Here is a 27685-nt window from a genome sequence, read left to right on the forward strand (position 1 = left end):
CCTCATTTGAAGAAAATGAAGAAGCATTATTTTACATTTTGTAGATATTTTGGCTATGTACTTGGCTATGTATGTGATGATAATACACTGCGCAAAAGAATTAACGCACATTATGGAAATCTCAAATTTATTCTACAACTGAAGGTGTTTTCAATGATAATTATTTTTATTAGAATTATGCATGCATATGTTATCCACTTTAAACGTTTTTCTTTAATACAGATGTTTTTTCCCAGCAGGAATAAAAAAAGATGAGATTATCAGATTTTGAATGTATTGGCTCCATTCTGAAATCAGTTGTTCTCGATCAATTCTAGTGATCAATAGTTTTTCTTTCGTTTGATTTTCTACACTCGATCGCTATGCAACTCGAAACACGCAATTTGACCCAAGAGGAATGTGCCCAAGCGGTAGTTTTGCGAGAAGAAGGGTGGACATAATTGCAGAAAGGTTTTGGAGTTTCCCATACAAGTGTGTCCAGAATGTTGCAGTGATTCAGGGAGACAGGTATGAATGTCCGAAGACCAGGACAGGGTAGACCACAGGTAACAACTGCCATTCAAGAACGTTACTTGAGAGTTTCTTCGTTGAGACAACGGTTTGCAACCGCTCGCCTCCTTCAAAATCAGCTTGAGCAAACTCATGAGTTGCAAATTAGCACTCAGACAATAAGAAATCGCCTCAGAGAATATGATTTGAGGCCTCGTGTCGCGGCAAGAGGCCCAGCTCTTACCCCAGCCCATCGAAGGGCGCGTTTGGATTATGCGAGAGAGCATATCCATTGGGAAGAGGCTGATTGGAAAAGAGTGTACTGAGCATATCTTTTATGTGGACGTCTGTATACAAGGGAACGTCGATCACAATGGTAGAGGAAGAATCTAGACTCATCTGTGAAGAGAACTCTTTCCCAATCAGTATGATTTTTTCTCTTTCAAGCAAAGCGTCGTTAATGACATTCTTTTCCCCAACATCCATGTTTTCTCTCTGAGACCAATATTTTCTAACCCAATGTTTTGTTTTCACCCTACTATCCCAGAGGTACAAAAAACACGGATATTTCGTATAACCACTTTGCTGCCCAAGAAGAAAGTTGACCATTTTTAAGTCAACACAAATCACGTTCGTGATACTTTATCTTATACAAGACCAAAGCGATGGTATTATATTCTTCTTTCAGTTTCGTTGAGGGAGCTAGTGCTATTGAACTGAAAAAAAAATTTTTGCCCTGTGTAATGGAAACAACGTATTTTTAGCGATGGTAGATAATGAAGATGACTGTTTAGCAGAAAAATTACATCCTTATTATAATTATTTTATGATTATTACAAAATTTTCACATCCACTTGATGAAATAATATTTTTGATAGAACAGCATTAACACTGATTTCGAGGTACTGAAGATAAATACTCATTTCAATAACTTCCAGAACTCCAGTTTATTCTACTGAACTGCAAATTGTGGAACAATTATCCACCTGTTATGTTTTCAACAAAGTATAATCTTCAACAAAATAATGTATTATTTATCAGGACAGTTTTTCTTGTATAGTTATTAAGGTTTTGAAATGATTCCCCCTTTTTCTTGAGAAGGGAATCTGTTATGAGAAAAAAAACTTTAACACCCTCTGTATCTCGAAAATAGAGCGTTTGCGGGCCCATGTTTATAAATATGTTTTCTTGAGAAGGTTCAAACTGTAATAATTTTCGTTTGTAACTCCAATTTAGGAACTACCTGTATATCTCATAATTCATTGTGCGATCCTCGTTCAATTTAAACTGATTTTCGTCCCATCCCAAAATATATGGTTTTCACGCTTACTTCAGTAATTTATGATGCTTATCATTGTGATGCTTTATGGCCTTTTGTTTCATGTAAGAAACGATAAACTTTCATTTTCATGGAGGTAGAAAGTGATTTAAAAGGAAATAATGTAAATTATTCCGCATTGTCAACTCGAAGCGTTCCTATAATACTATGAGAAAAAAATTTCTCTTACGTAAACTGTAGCTACAAATTATTTCACGATTCATCGACAAACTTGAGATGATTTAATAGTTCTTTCTTCAAATAAAAAAATACTTTATAATATATTACCTATTTATATGGTCGTGATGATTTAACATATCTCCTAAATCTTATTATCGAGGAGATATTGAATTCACATATTTCTGAAATTTGCTGTTCATGTTAGATTTGAGAAGATTTATGAATTCAATAGATTATAATAGAGTTTCTTCTACAGTCGATCTAACAGTATTAAAAATTAGGTTGGTATTCAATAATTTCCTAATTCGATACTACCTATTTGTTGAATCAATTCAGATTGCAATATGACTATAACAATACTTTGTTGCACAAACTATGTTTCATTGAACTCCTAAATATTGCACTCTTATTGAATTAATTAATTGAATCGTTATATTTTGTCGTTACAATTACGTATTACCCCTAACTAATTTTTGGTAAAACTAAAAATTTAGGAAAGCATTGAAGTGGAGTCAGAAGCGTTTGAGAGCTCATCAGTTCAATCTTCAATGCGACCTTGGAGATCACATAACTATATATGGGTATATAAAGGGTCTTTTTTTTAGAGCTATAGAACTTTAAATTGCAATAAAACAACGATGGATTAGTCGATTGAAATGAATTTTATTTATCCGCAAGATAATCTTGTGGCATTACATTTTAAATATGATTTCTGGCATATGACCGCCACGGCTGGCTCGGATGTAGTCCAATCTGGACGTCCAATTGTCGATGACTTTTTCCAACATTTGTGGCCGTATATCGGCAATAACACGGCGTATGTTGCCTTCCAAATGGTCAAGGGTTTGTGGCTTATTCGCATAGACCAATGACTTTACATAGCCCCACAGAAAGTAGTCTAGCGGTGTTAAATCACTAGATCTTGGAGGCCAATTCACAGGTCCAAAACGTGAAATTAGGCGGTCACCAAACGTGTCTTTCAATAAATCGATTGTGGCACGAGTTGTGTGACATGTTGCGCCGTCTTGTTGGAACCACAGCTACTGGACATCATGGTGGTTCAATTCAGGAATGAAAAAGTTAGTAATGGCTCTATACAGTCTTTACCGATCACCATTGACTGTAACGTTCTGGCCATCATCGTTTTTGAAGAAGTACGGACCAATGATTCCACCAGCCCATAAAGCGCACCAAACAGTCAGTTTTTCTGGATGTAACGGTGTTTCGACATACACTTGAGGATAAGCTTCACTCCAAATGCAGCAGTCTTGTTTGTTGACGTAGCCATTCAACCAGAAGTGCGCTTCATATCTAAACAAAATTCGCTTATGAAAATCGGGAACAATGGCAATCTCATTTTGGGTCCATTGCAAGCGTTGTTCAAGCGTGAGTGCATGATGAATTACCAAACCAATAAACTGAGAATAAATCACTTGACAGCTGTTAAATCGGTCGCTATCTTGAACAGTAATGCGAACTTAAAGTTATATACTTTGAAAAAAGCACCCATTACTTTGAAATACCCAATACCCTTATCAGGCAATTTCAATCATCAACCGATAAAAAAGTAATTACAAATTTATCATGAGTTCACTGTATATTGTTAAAAGGTCAATAAATAAAGGTTCTGATAAAAAACACAATCTAAATTTGAGTTTTCCCGGGAACCTAGATAGGAATGTGAAAACAGACGTTAAGGTTAAAAAGTACTAAAATTAGTATTAGGTACAGATAATATCAGCTATTTATACATTCACTTATGAGGGAAAATTTTTCCTGTCAACTTTTATTATAGTTTAATTTGTATAGTTGATGAGTTGATAATGGCTGTCTGGAAATATTTTGCACGATTTTTTCGTTCATACTATACAATTTTCATTGTCATAGCAGGTGAGTGTAAGAAATTAAAATAGGAAGTTATTTAATTTGAATATGCATCTTCTGCAAAAAGTAATATTCTAGATAGATATAAGTCCGTAAAGTGACACTAATTGTATGTTATCCCAAGACTTCAATAAGCTTTAGGTTTTTTTTAATTTCACTATTCAAAACGGTTGATTTAAATTAATCAAAAAACATTGACTTATTCTTTAAAATCCTAATTTATTTACAGACTAACACAAGAACTACTTGGAATTTTGCAATATTATTATTTCTTCTTCTCACGCAGAATATTTCAACGAATGTGCAAAATATTATATGAAACATTGATATACAAAAATTATTCGATTGGCACCCTGAGTATTCGTTACCAAATTCAATTAAAATTCTCAAAAATTATTTTCCTTCAATAATTCTTTTTAATTTGAAGAAGAATCATGGAAATCTGCATTATTACTAGTTCACCATCATTAAAAACCATCACAAATCATAACTTAGTTAACCTAAACAGATAATAGGTTGGGTTAGGTTATTGAGGTTATTAGATATTATTTAGTTAAGTTAAAGTCCAAGAAAAAACATTTAATAATTTTAAAACCATAAAAAATCGTTCCTTATCTAACATAATTTACTATGTGTTTGGTTAGGTTATGAATGATTTTTGTTGGTTCTTCATGGAGCCGAACTAGTTTTCATGCAGGTTTCAACGATTCTTCTCCAATTAAAAAAAATATTTTTTTTTTGGACAATGACCTAACTTAATAATAATAACCTAAATAACCTAACCCAACCTATTATCTGTTAGGTTAGGTTGAGTTAGGAATGATTTTTGATGGTTCTTAATGATGGCGAACCAGTTTTTATTCAGATTTTCGCAATTCTTCTTGAATTCAAAAAATTATTAGATATTTTCTTGGAGAATGACCTAACTTAATAATAATGACTTGAATAACCTAAGCAAACCTATTATCTGTTAGGTCAGGTTGAGTTAGGAATGATTTTTGATTATGGCGAACAAGTTTTTATGCAGATTTCCACGATTTTTCTTCAAATAAAAAATATATTAAATTTTTTGAATTGTTTTCTAGAACGAATGCATCAGTCTTTACATTTTAGACATTTCTAAGGATAAAAGTGATTAGAATTCACCATTTTCATAACGTTCTTTCAAAGATTTTCAGCTCTTCTGTTCACTACCTATCCCTTTTAAACAAATTTGCATATATACCAGTTTGCCATCATCGAAAACCATCAAGAATCATTCTAGAATGCTTATTTTCATTGAAAAAATGATAAAAAAGTGAGAGATACGAGGAGGCGATTTTGTAAACATTAACCAAAAATCTAATAAAAACGGTCTGTAAGTAGTTTTTTCGGAAATTATTAGAGATATTTGAATAATTGGAAATAATTAATTATATTCGTACAGAACAGAAAGCTCATTCTTACACTCGTTCATTCGGTTTTGAATTTTGATCTCGTGGAAAACTATCAATGTCTTCTACACTTGTTTTATAAATAACTATTCAATATTTAGATACAACTCATTTTGAAATTGGAATAGAAAGGGGGTTGTTGATATTTTTCATCATTTACCAAAGAGTGAGTTACCAAAGAATGAGGAAAGAACTGACATGAAATCAGCCTTTGAAGGTTGTTCCAATTTTGGCTTATTTATTCAATTCTATATCAATAAATTAGGACACTCTTATCGGTCTGTTTTCATCTGAAGGACAAAATAATTAACCCACAAAATGGTCAAAATCCATCATTCGTCATTCAACAATCGTTGAAAGGGCAATAAATAAATGTATCGACCAAGAAAACAATGCAAATATAAGTTTATACATAAAACTTCCCGAGAGCAGACGACAAATTTTGAAAGTTGTAGGAATTAGTATTCCAGCAAGTTGTATTTACCGATTCGGTACTACTTTTTCTATTGAAGATAAGAACACATAAATTTCTAGTTGTCGTGCAATATCTTCAGTTGGTTTTCCGCAAATACGATTAAAAAAGTTAATATTTTTATGATGAAGTAGAAAGATGTTTAGAATAGGGTACATGCGATCCTTTTAAGGAAGTTGAGTTAACGCCATTGCACAAATTACCATGGTGCTTCCTAACTATTTCCTCGAAAGATTCCGTACCAGGTTGAGACTTGATTTCAATAAACTTGCCGGCAAAGTAATTATTTTCCCCGTGAATATTATATGTATAAAAAACTGAAATAATTAGAATTTTAATTTATGAAAGTGAAGATCAACAAAGAATACCTGGTTGAATAAACTGACCATAAAGATTCGTTAGATTTGAATGTTGAAGTTTTTCTTTGAGTCTTCAATCAAGACTCGGCTCTGATCGACAAATTCAGTTGTTTATCGATTTGTAAATAATGACAAAAAATATACATAAGTCCTAAGCTTTTGGGCGCTCGTTCATCGGAAGAACTGTTAATTGAAAGAAATAAGGTGCGATATAATACAGGTTTTTTTTTATGGATGATTGTAAAATCAAAGTGGATTTTGAAATATTTCAAAGATTTGTATAAGAATCGATAACACAATTTCATTGTATAGATTGGTTGTTAGTATTGGAAAAAAGAGGTAAAAATCCTCTCAAAGGTCACTACGAGTATCTAATAATAAATATTTATTAAAGTTGAATGAGTCTTCTTGATGAAGGTAATTCAATATAAATAACAAAAAATTGACAACATTGTGTCTCCACAATAAGATATTTGTTGTTTTTTTCAATTGTAAATGTCGATTTGAAAGAAATATATGACTACCTGTTGTGATTGTTTTCCCTTAGAAATTTTACTAGAGGTTCATTCAGTTAGAAGTTCCTCAATTGCAATTTTGTGAAGTAGATATACAAGTGGTGAGTTGGTAAATTCAGTAATTTTTTCAACTACAAGGCACAGACGTACGTCTATCTTCATGTTAATTTAGTTATTCAAATTTGATAACCGTTTAGTCAACTTGTACAGGTTTAGTTATATCAAATTTTCTTTTGGTTGGTTATTAATATTTTGTCATTTTTGAAATCGGAATCGTATTCCACAAAAATAAACCAAATACATATATCATAAAGATCATTGTGAAGGGAGGGGACCCAATGTTGTCAATTTTTTTATATTTATAATAATTATTTAGAAATATCCTGAGAAATGATGTTGAAATATGGTTATTTTATTCGACTCGTTATTTCACATGTATAAAATTTGTAGTTTCAGAAATATTTTCGATATTTTGCTGAATGTTATTTGGTTTATTATATTGATTTTTGAAAATATGTTTAGTAAACAAAAAAATCATTCCATCCTTTTCCGATTTTCAGTTCACGTTCTGGAATGTGTAAAAAATTGGTTGATACCTCAAGTTTGATAACATAATAAATGATTTTAAAAGGCTGATAACCGAGATAAGAAATTTAAAAATATCCTTTTTATCCGATTTAACAGAATATTTTTCCGCCAAGCCCTTCTCCCAACGGTTTTGGGAATTAGTAATCTGATATGACAAATCTAACTTTAACTTATTAGACGTACAGTCTGCTTGATAGAGGGAAATAGACGAGAGATCAAATTTTTCATTTTCTACGTCGTTCGTTGATTTATTTGAGATGTTTTAGGGAAGGAGAATTGATAGAGAAGTAAACGCAGAAATCGGAAATATTCTAGTTATTATCAATAAAAAATAACATTTCATGTGTCCGGAATGTACTTTGCATAGCTCTTGAGAAGCTTCCGTTATTATCTGACCACCCTATATAGTGATTGAAAAAGGTATTACTCAGCTGATCTAAAGGAATCTAATGGCAACTACATTTTCCTTACTTTGTATATTTCTGCCAAGCTTTCTTGAAACATGCCAATCTTTTTCTGGTGTTGAGACATTTTTTTCACAATTTATAGTGAGTTTTTTTGAGTTCTATGCGAAGATTTGATGCTTGTTATCTATGGTTTGAAAGTTAAGAATGTCAAACTGTGTTAACATTTCTGTTCAGTAAGGTTTGACAATTGATCATGAATCGTTTATAGCTAGAAAAACGCTCCCGAATTGTGAAAATTTATCTATAATATAATGATAATGATTCATCTCTGGTTTGATATTGCTCGGATGTCGGAAGATTGAAAAAACCTGAATCCTGCTGACGTCGCCGACGAGAAAAAAACGAATAGAATCGTGATAATCACCATTACCGAATTAGTTCAATTTTAACATTAATTTTCTACTAACATCTGGTTCTGGGAGAAGGGGTTCCTCGATATGCAATTGGAACTTTCAGCTTCTTCGGTAGCTCACTTGGTGAGAGCACTGGACTAGTTATTCGGAGGTTGCGGGTTCAATTCCTGTTCGAGGAGGTACTTTTTCAGGAATCAAAAATGTTAAATATATATATTGCCTTATTTATTTTCGGACCAAAAATCATTATTTCAAAATTCCATCTGTCTTGTAAAATTATTTAGATCCCCCGCACATTGGCAACTTTTCAATCACAAAAATAAAACAAACTTTATAGTTCTTATACGAATGCACCTACATGCGATTATTTGGGTCAACTAAAAAATTCCAACACACTCTATTGACAATGCAATAGGGGCTTGGTAAGCAGCAGGCAACTTTCAACCAAAAAATAATTTAAATACCGAGAATTAAAATTAGTCTCAAAGTTCTTAAGCTCTTGAAAAAACACCCATTACATTATGTTTCTTTTTCAGTGAACATATCTATCTTTGCCAATGGGATGACAATGGCATGGTCCTCAACAGTTCTGGTGAAACTCGCTAGCGGAGATGACAGTCCTCTAGGTCATCCAATAACTTTCCAACAGATTGAACTCATAGGATCTCTTCTATTTTTCACCGCAGCATTTGCACCCCTACTGTTTATGAGAAGCTGCGAAACCTTTGGAAGAAAAAGTACACTAGTATTGTGCATACTTCCATCAGTATTAGGTAATGGGATTTTGGTGTTTGCTAAAACAGTGGAGATGTATTATTTAGCAAGGATATTGAATGGGATAACTATAGGTCCTATAAGTGGATTGGCACAGTCATATCTATCGGAAATTATTTTCCAAGAAAAAAAAAGAGGTTCATATTTGGCAATAAACTCTCCTTCTGTGCAGGCAGGAGTACTGTTTTCATACATTAGCGGTCGGTATCTTCCTGTTCCTATTTTCAACGCAATCATATTGGTCATAACATTGTTATCGGTTGTTTTGATAACTTTCGGATGCCCTGAAAGTCCGTATTTCATATTGGAAACCAAAGGCAAGAAAGCCTCATTGAATATATTGAATAAATTACAAGGAGTAGATGTGGAAAAAGATTTGTTGGAAATCGAAGAGGCTTTGACGAAAGAGACACAAACATCAATTTTTGACGTTTTCAGATCTAAGGAGAACATGAAGCCTTTTGTCATGGCGACCATGCTACTAGTTCTGCAGCAATTTTCAGGTATTGGTATTTTGATGGCGTACAGTCAGCAGATTTTTATGAATAGTGCTGGAATTTTACCTCCAGAACAGTGTTCGATAATAGTAGGAATCATTCAAGTTTTGGCGTCAAGTGCTACAACTTTTACGTCGACAAAATTCCCTAGAAAATCTTTATTGATATTTTCTTTGTTAGGATCAGGCCTTTTCGATTTCATCCTTGGCATTTACTTTCTCTACGCGAAAGATTTCATCGGTTTTAACTGGGTACCACTGGTTGCTATGGTATCATTTGTAATTTTGTATAACTCAGGGTTGGATCCGATCCCTCTGGTATATCTTGGGGAGATATTTCCTTCACATTTGAGATCTGCCGGGACTTCGGCTTGTATAATTACCAATTGGGTATTATTTTCGGTTTCAGCTTATACCTTCGCTAAACTTGATGTCGGTATTTTATTCCTTGCTTATTCAGTGAGCTGTTTGTTTGGAGTTTTCTATGTTAAATTCTGTATAACTGAAACCAAAGACAAGACTTTGAGAGAAATTCAAGTGGAATTGGAGACATAATTTTCGATATATTAAAAAGTTTTCAAAAATACGATGTAAGTAAAGTGAATACACTATTGGATGTAATAAGCACATGCATTGTATTCTTGAAAATTGTATTTGATAAATAAATGTTGGTTATTATTGTTTATGAGTATGGGTTATTTACTTTCATTCTTATTGATGATTCCTAATGAAACGCAACTGATGATTATGAAAATCATGGAATTGGGGCAATTCAGCATTGAATGTAATAAGCACATGTACTGTATTTTTGAAAATTGTATTAGTATTGTATTAATAAATATAAGTTATTATTGTTTATATTTATTTAATATAATACCCTAAAAATTTCATGGGAATTTCCTTTAATTCTTATCTTATAGGTATAATTTTTTGACTTGATCTTATATGATAGAGAAAAACAATCACCATTCCTAATGAAACGTATATTTAGCCTATAATTTTATTTTTACTTCCGAAAATATTTCTGGTAGAATAGAGCGTACTGCTACAATACCTACGTTCCAAATGAAAAATTAGTAAAGGACACATTCTCACTGAAATTAACAAAAAAACAATGGAAGTACATATTGGTAAAAATATTTCAAGTTTGTTTAAAGTTGGTTTGAATATTGAGTGTGATTTTTTTTCCTGTTTACTTAATTTCTGACCTGTCCTATATATGTGTAAATTTGTCTCATGTCACGGAAAAATATTAGCTGAATGCCTCATGAACTTAAGACACAATTTACAAGTGTAAACTGAATCAAGTAAAGAAATTTAGTTACATGCATCGTACGAACCGCTTGATTTAGTACTTGAAAAAGTGCTGCATTCAGTAGAATCTTCACTTGATTTAGTAACTTGCTTTAGCTACTTCACATGTGCAAATTGGGACTAAAGCTGGTTGGCTAGGGCAGGTATTTTGGTCGAGTGGCGAGTAATTTAGTAACTAAATAAAGGGTGTTTTTTTTCGAGGTATAAAACTTCAAGTTATCATTCCTATTCAAGATGGTGACCAATGCAACAGCTGTCAAGTGATTTATTCTCAGTTTGATTTGGCAATTCATCATGAATAGACTCACGCCGGAACAACGCTTGCAAATAGTGCAATTTTATTTCGAAAATAATGGTTTTGTGCGGAATACGTATCGCGCACTACGTCCATTTTATCGTCGACAAAATTGTCCATCAGAGCAGTTAATTCGATTAACTATGGAACGTCACCACGTTTACTCTTATTGATAACTCGCATCCCCAGAGACGCCGTACGGTGCGTACAGAAGAAGCTATTGTTGCTGTAGAGCGTAGCATTGTGGAAGAATGAGTCTATCCGCCATCGAGCACAGGAATTGGATCTGTGTCCGTCCACTTTATGGAGGATTTTGCAGAAGGATCTTGGTTTGCGTGCTTACAAATCCAACTCGTGCAAGAATTGAAGCCAAACGATTATCAAGTTAAGCGTAGATTCGTCGAATGGGCCCAAAATGAGATTCCCGTTGTTCCCGATTTTCATAAGCGAATTTTGTTTAGCGATGAAGCGCACTTCTGGTTGAATGGCTAAGTCAACAAACAAAACTGCGGAGTGAAGTTAATCCTCAAGTGTATGTCGAAACACCGTTACATCCAGAATAACTGACTGTTTGGTGCGCTTTATGGGCTGGTGGAATTACTGGCCCGTACTTCTTCAAAAATGATGATGGCCAGAACGTTACAGTCAATGGTGATCGGTATAGAGCCATGATTACTAATTTTTCATTCCTGAATTGAACAACCATGATGTCCAGGAGCTGTGGTTCCAACAAGACGGCGCAATATATTACACAGCTCGTGCCACAATCGATTTATTGAAAGACACGTTTGGTTTTGGCCTAATTTCACGTTTTGGACCTGTGAATTGGCCTCCAAGATCTTGTGATTTAACACCGCTAGACTACTTTCTGTGTGCCTATGTGAAGTCATTGGTCTATGCGGATAAGCCACAAACCCTTGACCATTTGGAAGACAACATTCGCCGTGTTATTGCTGATATACGGCCACAAATGTTGGAAAAAGTCATCGAAAATTGGACGTCCAGATTGGACTACATCCGAGCCAGCCGTGGCGGTCATATGCCAGAAATCATATTTAAAATGTAATGCCATAAGATTATCTTGCGGATAAATAAAATTCATGTCAATCGAATAATCCATCGTTGTTTTATTGCAATTTATAGTTCTATAGCTCTAAAAAAAACATCCTTTAGATTGAATGGACCGACTCAACTGAAGTACTTGCTAAATTACTCGACTGAATTTTAATTGTTCAGACACGTTTAGTTACTGAACTACTCGCCATTCTACTTATGCTAACCGGCCTTCACAGATACTGCCAATTTTATCTGATGACTCGCCCATTCGAAACAGAAGATATTTGTACAGTTTTTGTGATTTATAAATTGATTTTTCGGCGAAAATTTTGTTGGGATTCTCGACCCTTGCTTGGGATTGAAATATCACAAGGAAGAAAGACCATTGGTCTTGAGACTCATCTCGACTTTTTTTTTGCTCAAGTGGGCAATTGTAACGTAACAAATTCTATTGCTAATCAGATTTCTGCCATATCTAATATGTTAGGAAATATATCAGTTTCAAAAAGATTTTGTGATTATATTCATTATTATTTGTTGGTACTACGAGAGAGGGAGAGAGAGAGAGACCAAAAGCCTAACCAACCAACCGATGTTTTGATTGGTTGAACATATTGAACAAATTGATCTTTGAATCATTGAACCCTTGCAGATCACGTGATTTGGCTTCCCTTATCATTGGTTGAAATTCAAATATCTTTATCCTCTTCCTCGTGGTCACGAGACCTAGAGCTTATTTTTTTCCCTTAAATGTTGGAGTCAATGCTCTACACTGCTCCATCGCTCAAAGGCGCATCTATGATCATTGCTCTCCCATAACGAATTTATCTATTATCTGTCAAGTTTGAGATACAGAAAGTAGTTCAGCCAAGCAACATTTTCAAATGCAAGAATCACTGAACGATATTTATCGAAATATTCCATTGATTTCAATAAAAATTCAGTGAAATATAAAAAATAATGTGTGATACTGGCACAGAAGGCTCATTCTAACGCACGTTCGTGGCTTGTTTTTGAACTCGTGCAAGAATATCAATACCACCTGCAGTCCCGCACTTTTATTGAATAACTATTCAGGAATCTTTTTCACCTACCCAAAAGCGCAGATGGTCGTTTCGAATGGCTCGAACTAACACATTTCCCATGCAACATACGATCACTCGAGGCCTTCCTTGTTTTTACAACAATGAGAAGTACATTTCATACCTTGGAACGTACCCGAGTTTATCTTGATAGCCCATAACCATCAGGACCAAACCGTTAGTAACGAGACCCCGCCAGCATGAAGACAAGCTGCTGCCGAAGTTCTTTTAGTAACCGGTATATAGGTAATATTTTGAGCATCTGTTCAGCAGGAATCGTGTCGGACAGTTAACGCATTCAGCTGGTTCTGTTGAAAATTAGACTCTCAGATAGAACATCTACTGTTACTTTGCCTTATTATGAATTATTGTTATTCTGGTTATGAGTGAGTCTTTATATTGTTCGAGTTGGATGTAATTGAACATTGTAATGAATCATAGACAGAACGTGATGATTGTTTGGTTTGTTCGAGACATGACGTTGAATGCAATATGTTGTGAATTCGTTGAGGTCTTTTATTTCGATGTTTTTTCATTTGTATCTTATTTTTGAGCCTGTGCTAGTGGAAGAGACTTTTTGTGTATATATTTTCAATATTCGAGTTTTTCAAGATGTTTGTTCCACTAGCAGATGAAATACATAGCCGAACAATTTGCTTCCGCCGTTTTTCCAGAATTCGAGGCTTTATTGTAAAAAACTGGTGATACATTTATAATTCAAAGTATTGTCCATCGCTGGCCATTACTTCTTCATAAGACCGGAAGTGCTGGCCAGCCAGGCCGTCTGGCATTGATCGAAACGAGTGAGATAGGTGAGATAGGACTTCCCATTTCAACGTTTCCAAGTTTGTCTTGACAACTTTCGCAACATCGGGTTGAGCATTGTCATGCTGTAAAATCACTTTATCATGTCTCTCATTGTATTGCGATCGTTTGTCTTTCAATGTTTGGCTCAAATTCATTAATTGTGTTCGATAACTATCGCCTGTGATTGTTTCAGTCGGTTTTAACAACTCATAATACACTACGTCGAGCTGGTCTCACCAAATACTAAGCATGACCTTGGAACCGTGAATATTCGGTTCGGCCATCGACGTGGAAATATGGCCGAGATATCCCCATGATTTTCTGCGCTTGAGATAATTGTAATGAACCCATTTTTCATCTCCTATCACAATGCGTCGATTCCCATAACAGACGCTTAGAAATGGTTTTCTGCGCCACTCTCAATAATCCTGCCAATTCTTGTTGGGTTTGACATGAGTATCGTTCTTCCAATAATAACGGCCTCACTAACGGTATTTGAGAGTATTCGATGAGCCCCAGCCGCAGATGTCTTCATATTAAAGCAAAAAGTTAAAACTTCCCGCAAATGATGAGAATTTGTCTCGTAAGCTGAACTGTTTAATCGAGAATAACTTTATGATGCACACACAAATCGACTAATATTTCGATGGCGTTATGTTTACAAATACCTAAACTTTTTGTATGACATCTACGATCTATTTACTTTGACTACCACTTTCCACTATAGCCATCTATTGCAAAACGGCGACAGCAAATTTGTATGAACACATAATATTTTTGTGCAGTTTGGATCTTTCTGCCGGGCTATCAATATTTGACGGTTGAGATCCATGAATGAGCAGAATCTACACAATGGTTTCAGAGATGAAAGTATTCGTAACGTATAGTGTTGACAGCTTGAATGGCCGGATTGTGTTGGGATGTGTATGTGGTGATTCGGATTTCGCAGCCCTGTTTAAATGACGTATGTCAAACAGAACTGCCATTGAATGTCAGCCATTTAAAATTATGGATCGTTTATCTACTTCTGAACGGGTAAAAATTGTGGAAAATTACTGCAAAAAAAAGAGTCCGTAGTAAGTACGTTTCATGCATTACAGCCGAATATAATCGTCCATTTGAGCGTAAAATTGGTAAACTAGTGAAAAAATTTGAAGAGACTGGATCAGTTACTGATGTCAAGGCCCATAGGTTCATCATTGAAATGCTCGCTCTACCAAAAATATTGTTACTGTAAGTGAAAGTGACGAAGAAGAACCAAATTTATTCATATCTTGGCGCTCACAATATTTGGGCCTTCCTTGCGGCACGCTATAGCGTATTTTCATCTGGATTGCATCTCCATTCTTACAATGTTGACACATGAATGTATACCTGACCATTGAACGTGCAGAACGTATACTGATTGAACAACAACGACCATTTTTTTTTGCCTGCATTAATGATATGGAACAAGATGAGATGTGGAAGTGTTTTTTATTTACGTTTACTTTCGGAACCACAAAATCGATATCCTCTCACCAATATTTTTCAAATTCCTCTTTTACCAGGGAATCTTAAGAAGAAATTGTCTAGTCCACCACCTCAATTAAATCATTGTATAATTATTTATTACAATAACAACCATGAGTTGATGTTGATGTTTGAAGGAATTGTTGGAATGCAGACACAAATCGCCTATAACTCAAATCAATCAAATAACCTAAGAAGGATTTATAAATACAATTAAATTCAATCAGTCATCATAACTGAAAATGTCCAGATCATGTATTCATTCGACACCAAAGCTAATCAATAACTAATTTCCTCATTCGATTCAATACATTGGCAATCCATCAATATTAATCCATAGTGTCCGCTTAAGAAGTATTCTCTCTTCTGTCTTCCAAAGCTTCTGTCGAGTCGAAACATATCATTCCATGGTAGACCTAGATGGGCGACCTACTTCTACTGTGATATCGTAGAAATGGATTTTATTTAAGTGATTTTCACTTATCTGCGGAAGATCTCCGTGTAAAGAGTGTTTAATTATACTTTTTGAAGAGTTTATCATCGGTTTTGATTTATGTAAAGAGATCGTTTGTATATCATCCTTCAAGGTGATGCACGTCTCGTTTTCATTAAGATACATGCTATACTGGGTTGACTCTGCTGGTAACGCTAACAAGAGTGTAATATCTCTTTCATTTAATGGTTACGAAATTGCCTCATATTTTAACATTGCCACGAAAGTTTTCCTTAATTTATTTGCTCTATGAGAGAATATGCACCACAAGAGATCCACAGTTTGACTTGATATTCAAACTACTTGACTTGGCTGGACTTGAATCAAGTCAAGTTCAATTCAAGTAGTAGTTTTTCAATGTCAGGTCAAGTCAAATACATATTTATTTATCGAGTACTTGAAAAATCAAGCTACTTTCACCAGTTTTATTGGGTATTGTGCACATCAATAAAAAAAAGTGATGAAATGATGATTATTTTGTATAAGCGCGTACGAGCTTGCAGAAATATATGTCGTGCGACTCGTGCTTATCAAGCTCAAGTAATATCGAGTAGCTTGATATAGAGTCAAATCAAGTCAAATATCTCGAATCAAGTCAAGTAATTTGTCACGAGCTTGATTTTCGAATAAAAGCTACTCCTTACTTATAACGGAACGATATACGCTTCAACAACACATTGAAATTATTAAAATCAGTACGAAAATGATGAAAATATTACAGTCACATTTCGCAAAACTAAAGCACTTTTGGAACGTCGTGAAGCAATAAGACGGCGCTATGTACCACACAAGCAACGAAAAAATCTCAATTTTGCAAGAAGGGGTGATCACACTTGGCCACTGAGATTTTGTGATTTAACACCTTTAGGCTTTCAAGGAGCTACGTGAAAGATTAGTTCTATGCCAATGCTCCGCACAATCGATTGAAGACCTTGATGATGGAATTCGAGAAATTATCGAGAATATACAAGGGCGGATATAGCTCTCTTTCATGGATGGGGTAGTAACGATTCAAAACCAATAAATCAGGTACACAACATTTAATCACCTCAGATAAACTTTGAAACATAATTTAACTTAAAAAAAATTAAATCAAAATAAAACAAAATATGTAGAAGTGAATAATTTGATAAGAAAAATAGTAATATAGTAGATAATAATAGTCAAAAAAGCTATAGAATTTAGAAAGTTGTCATTGATTGCAATATTTGGGAAATTACCAATTTGAAATTATTGCATGAAATATTTTATGTTGCTTTTCGATATTCATGAAGTAAACATCCATCGATTTCTATTGAAATATAGTCGTTTCTTATAAAGGGTGTTTTTTTTAGAGCTATAGAACTTTAAATTGCAATAGAACAACGATGGATTATTCGATTGACATGAATTTTATTTATCCGCAAGATAATCTTGTGGCATTACATTTCAAATATGATTTCTGGCATATAAATGCCACGGCTGGCTCGGATGTAGTCCAATCTGGACGTCCAATTTTCGATGAATTTTTCCAACATTTGTGGCCGTATATGTTGTCTTCCAAATGGTCAAGGGTTTGTGGCTTATCCGCATAGACCAATGACTTTACACAGCCCCACAGAAAGTAGTCTAGAGGTGTTAAATCACCAGATCTTGGAGGCCAATTCACAGGTCCAAAACGTGAAATTAGGCGGTCACCAAACGTGTCTTTCAATAAATCGATTGTGGCACGAGCTATGTGACATGTTGCGTTTCCTGTAGTTAATTTCCTAAAGACCCCAAAACCAAAGAAATGTATAAATTTTTAATCACTTTTTCTCATCCATTCAAAAAAAACCAAGAAGTATCATCGTCATGCCGTAATCTTCAACTGTCAATGGCATACCTTTGAGATATTTCATTATTTTCCTGATGTAATATTATAGAACAAAATTTGAAAGTAATTGCCAATTTGTCAAGTGAATGTTGAATGTCATAGTTTGACTTTTTCGGCTGCAACAATAGATTATAATTCTGTTTTTAATATTCTTGATGAGTGCTATAACCACCTTATCCCAGAGGTGTTGGTGAAACTCACCACAACATAAACCTTTTCGGTGGAAAGGCAATAAATTCACCGTGTACAATTATAACATACTCATCTATTATTTCATTACAACATTTAACTTTCTCACATATTAGGTGCAATGAAGTCTGAAGAGGATGTGGTTCATGACTAAAATTCATTATCATCATCCCATTCTTTTATGGTATAATTGATTGAAAGTTGTCATCATTCTAATAAATACATATTCATTTATACGTGCGCCAGAGAAAAGTTTTATTGAACATTTCACATCGGTACAAATTTGTATTAAATCATAGTTACGTAACTAGATTATGACAGTTTTATCATGATGAATAATGAAATCAAATGTCAAAGTAGAGATTTAAACTTTTTAGGATTGCTCCGAACAATAATAAAATAATCGAGGATATAAATAACGACAATCAGACTGGTCGTATATAAAATGCATTATTCAATACTTCTGCAAGTAGTGGTACACTAATTGGTTAGCAGCCGCACTAATGACATACAATTTGTTTATTGGTTGATGAAATATTGTCAGTTGTGCTTCTGTCTAGCAATCAAAGGCTGTGGCGCAATGAATATAAAGTCTAGATTTGATTTATTTCTTAACGGAATTGCTCCAGAGAGATATTAAGCCAGTTGGAATTTCTGTATTTTGAAGACTAATGGATGTAATTCAAGCTCTATACTATGAATTCCATAGAATTTTTTATTATATTCTCCTTTCTCATCGAATGTCTATCTCGCATGAAGAAATATTACGCTGCAGTGTATGGAGCTGGGGTTATTCCGTCCGAAATAAAAAAAAATTAAAACTTTTGATTCCAATACTTTGTATTAACGCATTTTTCATCATTTAGTATTTTCTGTTTCATGTCTGTATTCAGTGCAGTTCTTAAGATATTATGTTTTGAATAACTTAATCGATCAGTGACGAACATTTGTCGGCAGCAGGTTATTCAATTTTTGCTGCCTCTAGTGACCGCTGTAATTCGACAATCATATTGATTACATTTTTCTGTCAATGAAATTGCATCACTTTTTTTCTGTTATTAGAATGATTGTGAGAAAGGGATGCGTTCCAAACACAAATTGAGAAAGATAAATTTTTTATAAGAAATTAGATTTCCTACAACAAAGGTCGTTTATCAATTTAGTATAACTTTAGTAGATTGAACACGAAGAAAGCCGTGATATTTTTGAAAAAATAAACTTCACAATTTTTCACTGAATAAACAGCCGCCAGACATTTTGGTGCCCCGGCAAAATAAAATTTCGCCGCCTTGCTTTGTGTTGGATATATATGGGTTTTAAATACAGAGTATTCACTAATACACAGATGATGATTTCAATCGTTCATTATCAAACTCTCTAGTAAGTCTCTAAGCAAGCACAGTTCAGAAGGGCAGTTTCGAAGGACTGAATCTCTAAGGTTATGTCCCTGTCGTTTGCTCTCGATCATCGAAGATCTATTCTTGTTTTCTCTCTCGATGGCCCTCGATGGCCTCGCCACGCGCAGACTCGCAGCGCCACCGTGACGACATGAAGTAAAACTTCAAGTGTAGGATTGGTTGTCTCTCTCGTAATTTGTTCGGATGAAGTAATATTCTAACACTTTGCCTTATTTATATATTTATCTGAATTATTTTTGAAGGAGCTTATGTTATTTGTCTCAGGTATTACTTCAATTTCATATGAAATCGTCTTTTTTAACTTAAAATCCTCAACATGTAAGATTTATCAAAGGACGTTTAGTCGATTTCATCAAAAGACGTCCTGAATTGTTTTAAAGTAGGACGCTTTATATTGAAAAGTAGTAGTTCTTAAAGGTACATTTTATGTAATATCTACTCAACTATAGTTGAGAGCGCCTATTTGATTTATAACAAATTAGTTTGGAATTTTATTGTTTTACCAATGAGAAAATATGTTTGTGTCAAAAAGATGTCTTGTTTTATTAACTGATTTTGCGCCCCCACAATTTTGCACCCCACCGCTTTGCCGGTCCTGGCATTCAACTGGCGTAGAATGTCGAACAGAAAATTTAATTTTATGGGATAATTCAATAGGAAAATTTCAAATTTAATGAGGGAGTACTAAAAGAATTGACAATGAGAGTTTTTTTTACATAATTTAGGAATTATTCAAATGATAATTTTTTCTTCAAATTTAATAAAAAATTTAGGCCATATTCCTAAAATCTACTGGTCTAGGCTCCAGCCTAATCAGCCTGCTGGTATCTAAATCCGCCATTGCAATCAACATTCAACTATAAACTACGAGAAAATAGCTAAATTTGAAATATTTCTGCAATAAAAATATTTATTTTTTTTATATAGAACGAGTAAAGTTCTGAAATTTGCGGTAAACATATGAGTCACAAAAAGATGTTTGAATGAACGACTTTGATACTTTGCTAAGTTATGAAAATTGATAAATAAATAAAAATAATAAAATTTCAATGAGATATTCGAATAACTCGATTCATTAATATCGAAGGAAAGAAATTACGGAAACAATATTTGCATTTTCATTATAATTTTTTGTATAGAAATGTATTTCGCAATGAAAAATGAATGAAATGTAGAATAAAAAAAATCTATTGGCCAATATTTGCAGTGTTTTTGGAGCGCTTGTTCTACAAATATATCACTCCATTTATTTCGTTACAATGTCGATATTTTTCCAATTCTGGGCCGGAAATGGTCTCAAACGATAAGGTTTGACTTACTGACTAATCCGTAGTTAAATGTCAAACCAATTCAGAGCCGGAAAGTTTAAATTTTCAGGTTAGGTTCGGATTTCAAATGTCATGGTTGAGTTCGTTAATGGGTAACATACTGATAGGGATACTGAGAATAGGGACGTTTAAAATATTTTATTTTTGATCATTTCAAAAATACAAATTCAGTAGAGATAAAATTTTGCTTACACAGATAATATGAATTTGGCGAACGTTGATATATATTTCTTTTTACATTTGCAGTTTAAGAACAATATAATAAATTTCGCTTCTTAATTACCTGTTAGTATCACGGTTTGAGTAAAATTATTGTAAAAGCTTTATGATACCTTTTTTTGAGAATTTAATTTTGCAAAATCATTAATTATATCATCGTACGAAATCTTATAATTATAGTATATTTTACAAAGCATTTATCAATTTTTCGTGTAGAGATTTCGAAATATTGGGTATTTGACTCTGTATATAGGACAATACATATTTCAATTAAATATTAAAATTTTTCCACCAATTTTGAAATTCGTACTTTGTGGGTGTATAATAAGTTTTTTACAATTTTGTAAATCAGAATGAAAAATTGATGAGTTCCTTAAAATTTGCCGCTCTAGGCTCCAGCCTATTCAGCTTGATGGTAAATCCGCTACTGCAACATTTATGATTTATATGAATACGTTAGTGATTAAGAGTGAAGAGTATTATCATAGGATCATTATTCATTTATTCACCGAATTTGACCGTGAGGACACTCAGCCAAGACATCTGGAAGAAAGAGACAAAGAGTAGCATAGGAGCAACTTGAAATAATAGCCGGGCAATGAGCTATTAGCGGTAGACATATGTCTTCACTAGAAATCTCGAGTAACAGTAGTAGAATGCCATGAAGAAAGCAGGCATTTCTTCTATTTTTTATCGGAACCAAATTGCGATTCCGATACAGTTAGGTAATCAACATTTGTGCGATATTTCTGATTCCAGATCTTTCATCTACAGTGAAGAACATATATCGATGCAATACATGTATTGTTTAGACTCCGAATAAACTTTTGAGTTATTGACTCCTTTTGAAATGTTTTTTTCGCATTTTTGATCTGGGAAAGCTCTTAAGCGATTCGAGTCACTGATCGGAATTGATCAATTTGATTAGGTTGAACTTGACTTGATTTGAGATATTCATTGCTTGACCTGATATCAAGCTAATTGGTATTACTTGAGCTTGATATGAACGAGATGCACGGTATATATTTCTGCAAGTTCGTCTGCGCTCGTACAAAATAATTTTCTTCAAAGGATAAATAGGTGTTTTTGACATCGATCTCCTAAGTGTTTTTCAAGAAATCTCCTGTAAATTGAGCAAATGAATTGGCGTTATGAAATAGACAAATTCTTCACTGAACCACGTGCTGACAGTTCTGAATATATGTATTTCAGAATGGTGGATGAAGCAAAAGAACTTTTTTCTAAACTTGACTAAAATGGCCGAAGATTTTTTATCAACGTCAGCATCTTCAGCTCCTGTTGAAAGACAATTGTCCAGAGCTGCTCGGACTGTTACAAGAACCCACAATAGATTAGGTGAAAAATCCATAAGATGTTTCATATGTCTAGATGATATTAAGAAACTATATATTTTTTTTATATTTTATATTTGTTAGTGTTTTATAGTGATTTTATTTCTGTTTCCATTTTACAATAGCTGATATTTTGGGTTTTTATATAAAATAAGTTTCATAAATGAAAGTATTTCGCAAGGTTCCTTCTTATTCCATAATTTTTCTTATTGATGTGCTCACTATACAATAAAACTACTAAAAATTAAGTAGCTTCATAGGTATAATGTACTAGATTCCTCAATTCGAATTTTGCTTGTATACATGTAACGAATAACATTATCAACCTTCCTGCAAATATTCAATTGGTTGTCACAATTATAGAAAATTTGAGCAGAATTACGAAAAAGAAGGAAAACACTGACGTGAAGTCAGGCACATTTTAGCGCTTTCATTCATGTGCCAATTGCGCCCTTGGTCTGTCTGTTTTGTAGTTTTCGATGGTACACAAGGCTCCTATTCTTATTTTTCCTTCCTCATTTTTTTCGAAATTCTGTTATACATCTACTTGCAAAGTAGATATCGTTCATAAGGTCAGATCTGATGTCAGTGAAATATTAGTTTTTTCGATATTCTCGTTTCGATCCAACCTGTTGTCACGGAGATATTGGATGTATCTCTTTCGAATGATTTTAGTTCAGAAAACGAGCGCTTACGAATAGGAGCAGTGAAATGAAAGTAATCGAAATAATATCAAATTAAATATTAGTCGAACTTTATTACGACAATTATCACCGGTGGAATGACAATTATCAAGCCTGCTATTTCGTTTGTTCGTCATCTTGGGTTGAGTTATGCGGTACTGATGATCCCTAATGAGGGTGAAACCGGTATATCGCTACTCTCCCTTGATGACATGCATTCCCCTTGGTTTACTTTCGATTATGATTCCTATGAATAACGTGGAAATCTTCTGTTTGACAATGGTTATGTTGATGGCATTTTTGTTGATACATTAACCAGATAGGTAATTAATATCGTATGATATTACACACTTGAAAATCGTACTTCTTTTTCTTTTTGTATTTTCTTCATTCATTACCAAGTGCAGGTGTTAGCCAATTATATATTACCTTTTATTATTATTATTTACAAAAGAATACAGTGGAGGTTTTCACCCATAAACTCAAAATTACAAAAATAAAATGAAATTCATAAACTATTAAAATACTAAAGAAACCTGTACATATTAAAAGTCACTCAACTAAGGTAAGTGAAAATTACAATTACAATTTAGGTTGCACCACATATAATTTTCAATACACTTCCTAATTTATTCACTGAATCAACAGAATTTCGTGTATAGCTAAAATGAATTGTTTTCTTTGAATCCTCAAATCCTTATTCTGCCACATTAACATAGACAGAATTTCATCTATCCCAAGCTGGTTCAGAGGTCATGAAATTGACTTCGATATTTTTTATGGTTCCCTTTTATAAATTACAATTCGATGGTTATAATACCATTTATTCTGCTTCTTCAAACAAGATCCTATTTTATATATCTGCACTTATCTAATCCATGTTTGATATGCAGTATTGACTCCATCCGGGAATAATGGACTCTTTGTTGAATTTTTCTCTTTTAGTTTGGTTGCCAATTCGCAAAAATGAGTTGGAAACACATTTTCAAATTAGTTCACTATAGATTGGTGGTGTAGGATCAGAGAAACAGGAAAATAATACTCTGTTAGTTCGCCGACGTTTTGGAAAAATTTATTTCCATCCTCAAGGCTCTACAAAATTTACGGAAAACATCATTTGTAACATTGATATAACAAATTATATTATTATTATATTTACAAAAATAAAGGAAAGATGAGTCTAGCTTGTAAGTACTTTGTTTGTACCTATATATGTGTATATTACTTTTTATTTTTATTCTTATTTTAAACTTAAAATGTTTTGAATTATATAATGTTTCTTTGTATATCTGAATTATACCAGACCATCTTTTCTGTGATATTTTTTAGTCAATAACTTTTAGTAATGCTCATCTTTCCTTTATTTTTGTAAACACCTTAATCAATGTTACAAATGATGTTTTCCGTAAATTTTGTAGAGCCTTGAGGATGGAAAGAAATTTTTCGAAAAGGTTGGCGAACTAACAGAGTATCATTTTCCTGTTCCTTTGATCCTACACCACCAATCTAAAGTGAAGTAAAATTTTTGGATCACCACTTCAGATCTTGTTTCAAATTAGTGTCTAATCCAATAAATCAGAACTTATATTTAATAATTCACTGACTCTTGGTAATTTCATTATCTTGTACCAAGTACCGATTGAGTCAAATAATTTTCATCGAACGTGGAAAATATTTTATATATATTTTCTAATCATTAAAGTAAGTTGATCGAACCCATGTAATGGGTTTATTGATGATCTTTTTTTCACATTATTACACGTTTACGTTCTAATTAGTGAGTTGCGTAAGATTATTTTCGAATTAATTTCTGGAATATTTGCATCGATAAAAATCTGGTTGGCGACGATGGTACTGAAAGTTTTTATACATATACATAAAACCTATACTTACATATAAGTAACGTTCTTAGATCATTAACCTATCGATTAACGTAAATGTAAATTGAATTTCCAATACATTTTTTTCTTTATTGCAACTCCTTTTTTTCAACTTTGTAATATCATACCTATATAAATTGAAAAAAATAATATTTTGGTCTATTGTGCCTTTTAACGAACGGCAAAGCAATCACGAGTAATTATAATTGTAATTATGTAAAGTAGCATTTATGGAAAATTCGTTTCAGTCTTTGTCAAAAGCAAAAATATGTGTATTGAGTATTTGGGTCTCTGATATGGTAAAATTTTTGGCCATATATATTTGCATAGAATGAATCGAGGAATAAATAAAGTTCAGAGGATATGGAAAACCTCATAAATATTGATGTGTGAAGCTGATAAAATGCAGTATATCTGCACTTATCTTGATAGAAACCCACTATGAAAAAAGTTGTTTTTAATTTAATCATGAACAATCAAGAACATATGTGATTAGGTATAAAATACAGGATGATTTCGTACTTTTTTGTAAACTCTCAAACTGACAAGGGTGCAAAAATTTAAAGACTCATGAACAATATGAAGTCGGCAAGGAAGACCTTACATCGTTTAATATCGACTTATCAACATGCATGACTCAAAAAAAAAAAGATTTTCTTAAACTCCATTTGGGCAGAAAGCAAACACTGTAAAAATTCTAAAATAAGTATATTTATATACAGGGTGTTTCTCCATTGGTTTATATAGGAAAATGTGACATTCCTTGGTTAATTTTATGAAAAAAAGTCTTATAAACATGGGCCCGCTGAAGCCTTGTTTTCGAGATACAAGGAGTTTCTTGTAGCCCTACTTTCTTTTAATAGTTATACCAGTTTATCGAAACTTCATTAATTTTCGCGACAGATTGGGCGAATAAGTATAAAAATTTATGATTAATTCATTCATCACAGCTTACTAACTGGATCTTTATAATAATTTGGATTTTCCTGAGTATTACTATAGTACAGGTAATTTTTTAGCAATAAATTATTACCTCTATGGTAATCATGTTTATTTATGTAAATGTATTGAATCATGAATAAACTTTATATTTATTATCATTAGTAATACTAATTATCTATAATTGTCTCGAAATCAGATACGACAAAACTACAGGATACCAAAAAGTGTAGTACTGGATCAAAGTTTCTTTTTAAATTTTTCTAAACTAACAGTGGTCCATCAAAAAAGAATTCTGGAGGAAAGAAGCGGGCACTGTTCCAGAAAAAATATCACCCTATAGATTTGCACTAAAAATTAGTATATCACATTACGAAAATTTCAAATTGGAGCATCTTTGCCAAACTTAGGTTGAAAACCGTTTGAAGGGAAGATGCCATGAGAAAAAGTTGGACAAATTTTAACAATCTGTATCTCTAACACAGCGTTTGTTGTTGGACTTTATTTTCTGAAATGATCCGAGGAATCTGTCATTTCTGCCTGTACTTCAAATTAAGGAAAGCCCTGTATATCTGTATAGATCTAAATTGAAACACACGAAGAAAAAAGTTATGTTCAGTTTAATAATTCATGAAATTATTAGGAATAAACAACAGGATGATTTCTTTTTCTTCTGCTGACTCAAAAACTGCGGAAGATGTGAAAATAGTAAAACTCATCAATTGAAGTCGATAAGGAAGACCTTGCATCGTTTAATTATCGACTTATCAACATGTATGACTCACAAACAAACAAAGGAATAAAAGTTGAAACATTTCATCTACCCTTGCGGTTAAAGTGATATTTTATGTTTTTAAAAAAATTGCTATAACAACATTTGCTATAGAAAAAAAATAAAAAAAAATTTTACTGAAAAAAATCTGAAATTAATTGCTAATGTGCGCTCAAATTCGTAACATGCCGCTAAAATGAAGAACTTACCAGTTGAAATTGATATGCAAAAGCTCACTTTTTTCCATCACCCACTCATTAACATGCATAACACATAAATAATCTAAGCCGCCCTAACAGAAAAACAAACACCGCGCGAAAAAGTCTTCACAACCGTCTTCGTCGTAAAAAATGAGCGGAGCGCGCGATGCAGAGCCGCGGATCGCAAGAGGAAGTCTTGAGCGCTGTTGAATTCAAAATTTCTGCATCTCCCACCGTTCCTCTATCTGCTGGATGAGTTCAATTAATTCCACGCTCAAACTGTCGCGATTGCCGTAAAAGTTGTAATCGTTCCTCGAAACGATATGAACCGTTGTTGGTTACGTTTTAAGATGAGAGTGCTTTTTAAGTCACTAGGTACAACCCAGGGACGGATTCTAGTCGTTGGGAGCTTTTGCTCTTATAGCTTTAGGGTAGTAATATCCAGAGCCGCCGCTAGACATTTTGGTAATAAGTATAATCTCAACTTATAAAACGCCAGATGTACAATTACTTGAAAAAAATGCACAGAGTCTATTAGAAGGACAACACCCGAGGATAATTATAGTAGACCTGAATTGCAAATCACCTGAATGGAATAGCAGAGTAGAGAACCCGAATGGAAAGAAATTGAAAAAATATGCTGATAAACATGAAGCAATTGTAATCGGACCTGAAACACCGACATATCTCCCAAAAGGTACAGGGCTACCGGATGTGATTGACATAGTATTAATGAAAAATGTGAGACAGGATTTCACACTGAGAACCATAAAGGATGGAACTTCTGATCATAACCCTATCGAATTTATTCTAGGAACAGAACCTTATGATGAAAAATTGCAAACGAGAGATTATACGACTGGAAGAAATTCAGTAACAATTTGAAATTGAGAATTACAAAACTACCACAGATTGACACGCCAGAAGAACTCGAAGATAGAGTAAAAGATTTAGAAGAACACA

General features: G+C 33.4%; 1 protein-coding gene and 1 long non-coding RNA gene across 2 annotated transcripts; one reads left to right on the forward strand and one right to left on the reverse strand.

Annotated features, from left to right (window-relative positions):
- The first annotated feature begins 3632 nt into the window (after positions 1–3632).
- On the forward strand, positions 3633–10146 carry LOC123675554 (facilitated trehalose transporter Tret1-like). Its single transcript, XM_045610924.1, has 2 exons — positions 3633–3877; positions 8595–10146. Exons 1-2 carry the CDS (start codon positions 3811–3813, stop codon positions 9881–9883), a joined length of 1356 nt encoding a protein of 451 aa, XP_045466880.1. The 5' UTR covers positions 3633–3810; the 3' UTR covers positions 9884–10146.
- Positions 7936–26983, reverse strand: LOC123675555. The gene is made up of 3 exons (XR_006746785.1): positions 26732–26983; positions 24237–24239; positions 7936–7946 (listed from the first exon to the last, which is right to left on the reverse strand). It is a non-coding gene; the product is annotated as an uncharacterized LOC123675555 (long non-coding RNA).
- Between the last annotated feature and the right edge of the window lie 702 nt (positions 26984–27685).

Source organism: Harmonia axyridis, chromosome 3 (genome assembly GCF_914767665.1).
Source record: "Harmonia axyridis chromosome 3, icHarAxyr1.1, whole genome shotgun sequence".
Taxonomy (NCBI): domain Eukaryota; kingdom Metazoa; phylum Arthropoda; class Insecta; order Coleoptera; family Coccinellidae; genus Harmonia; species Harmonia axyridis.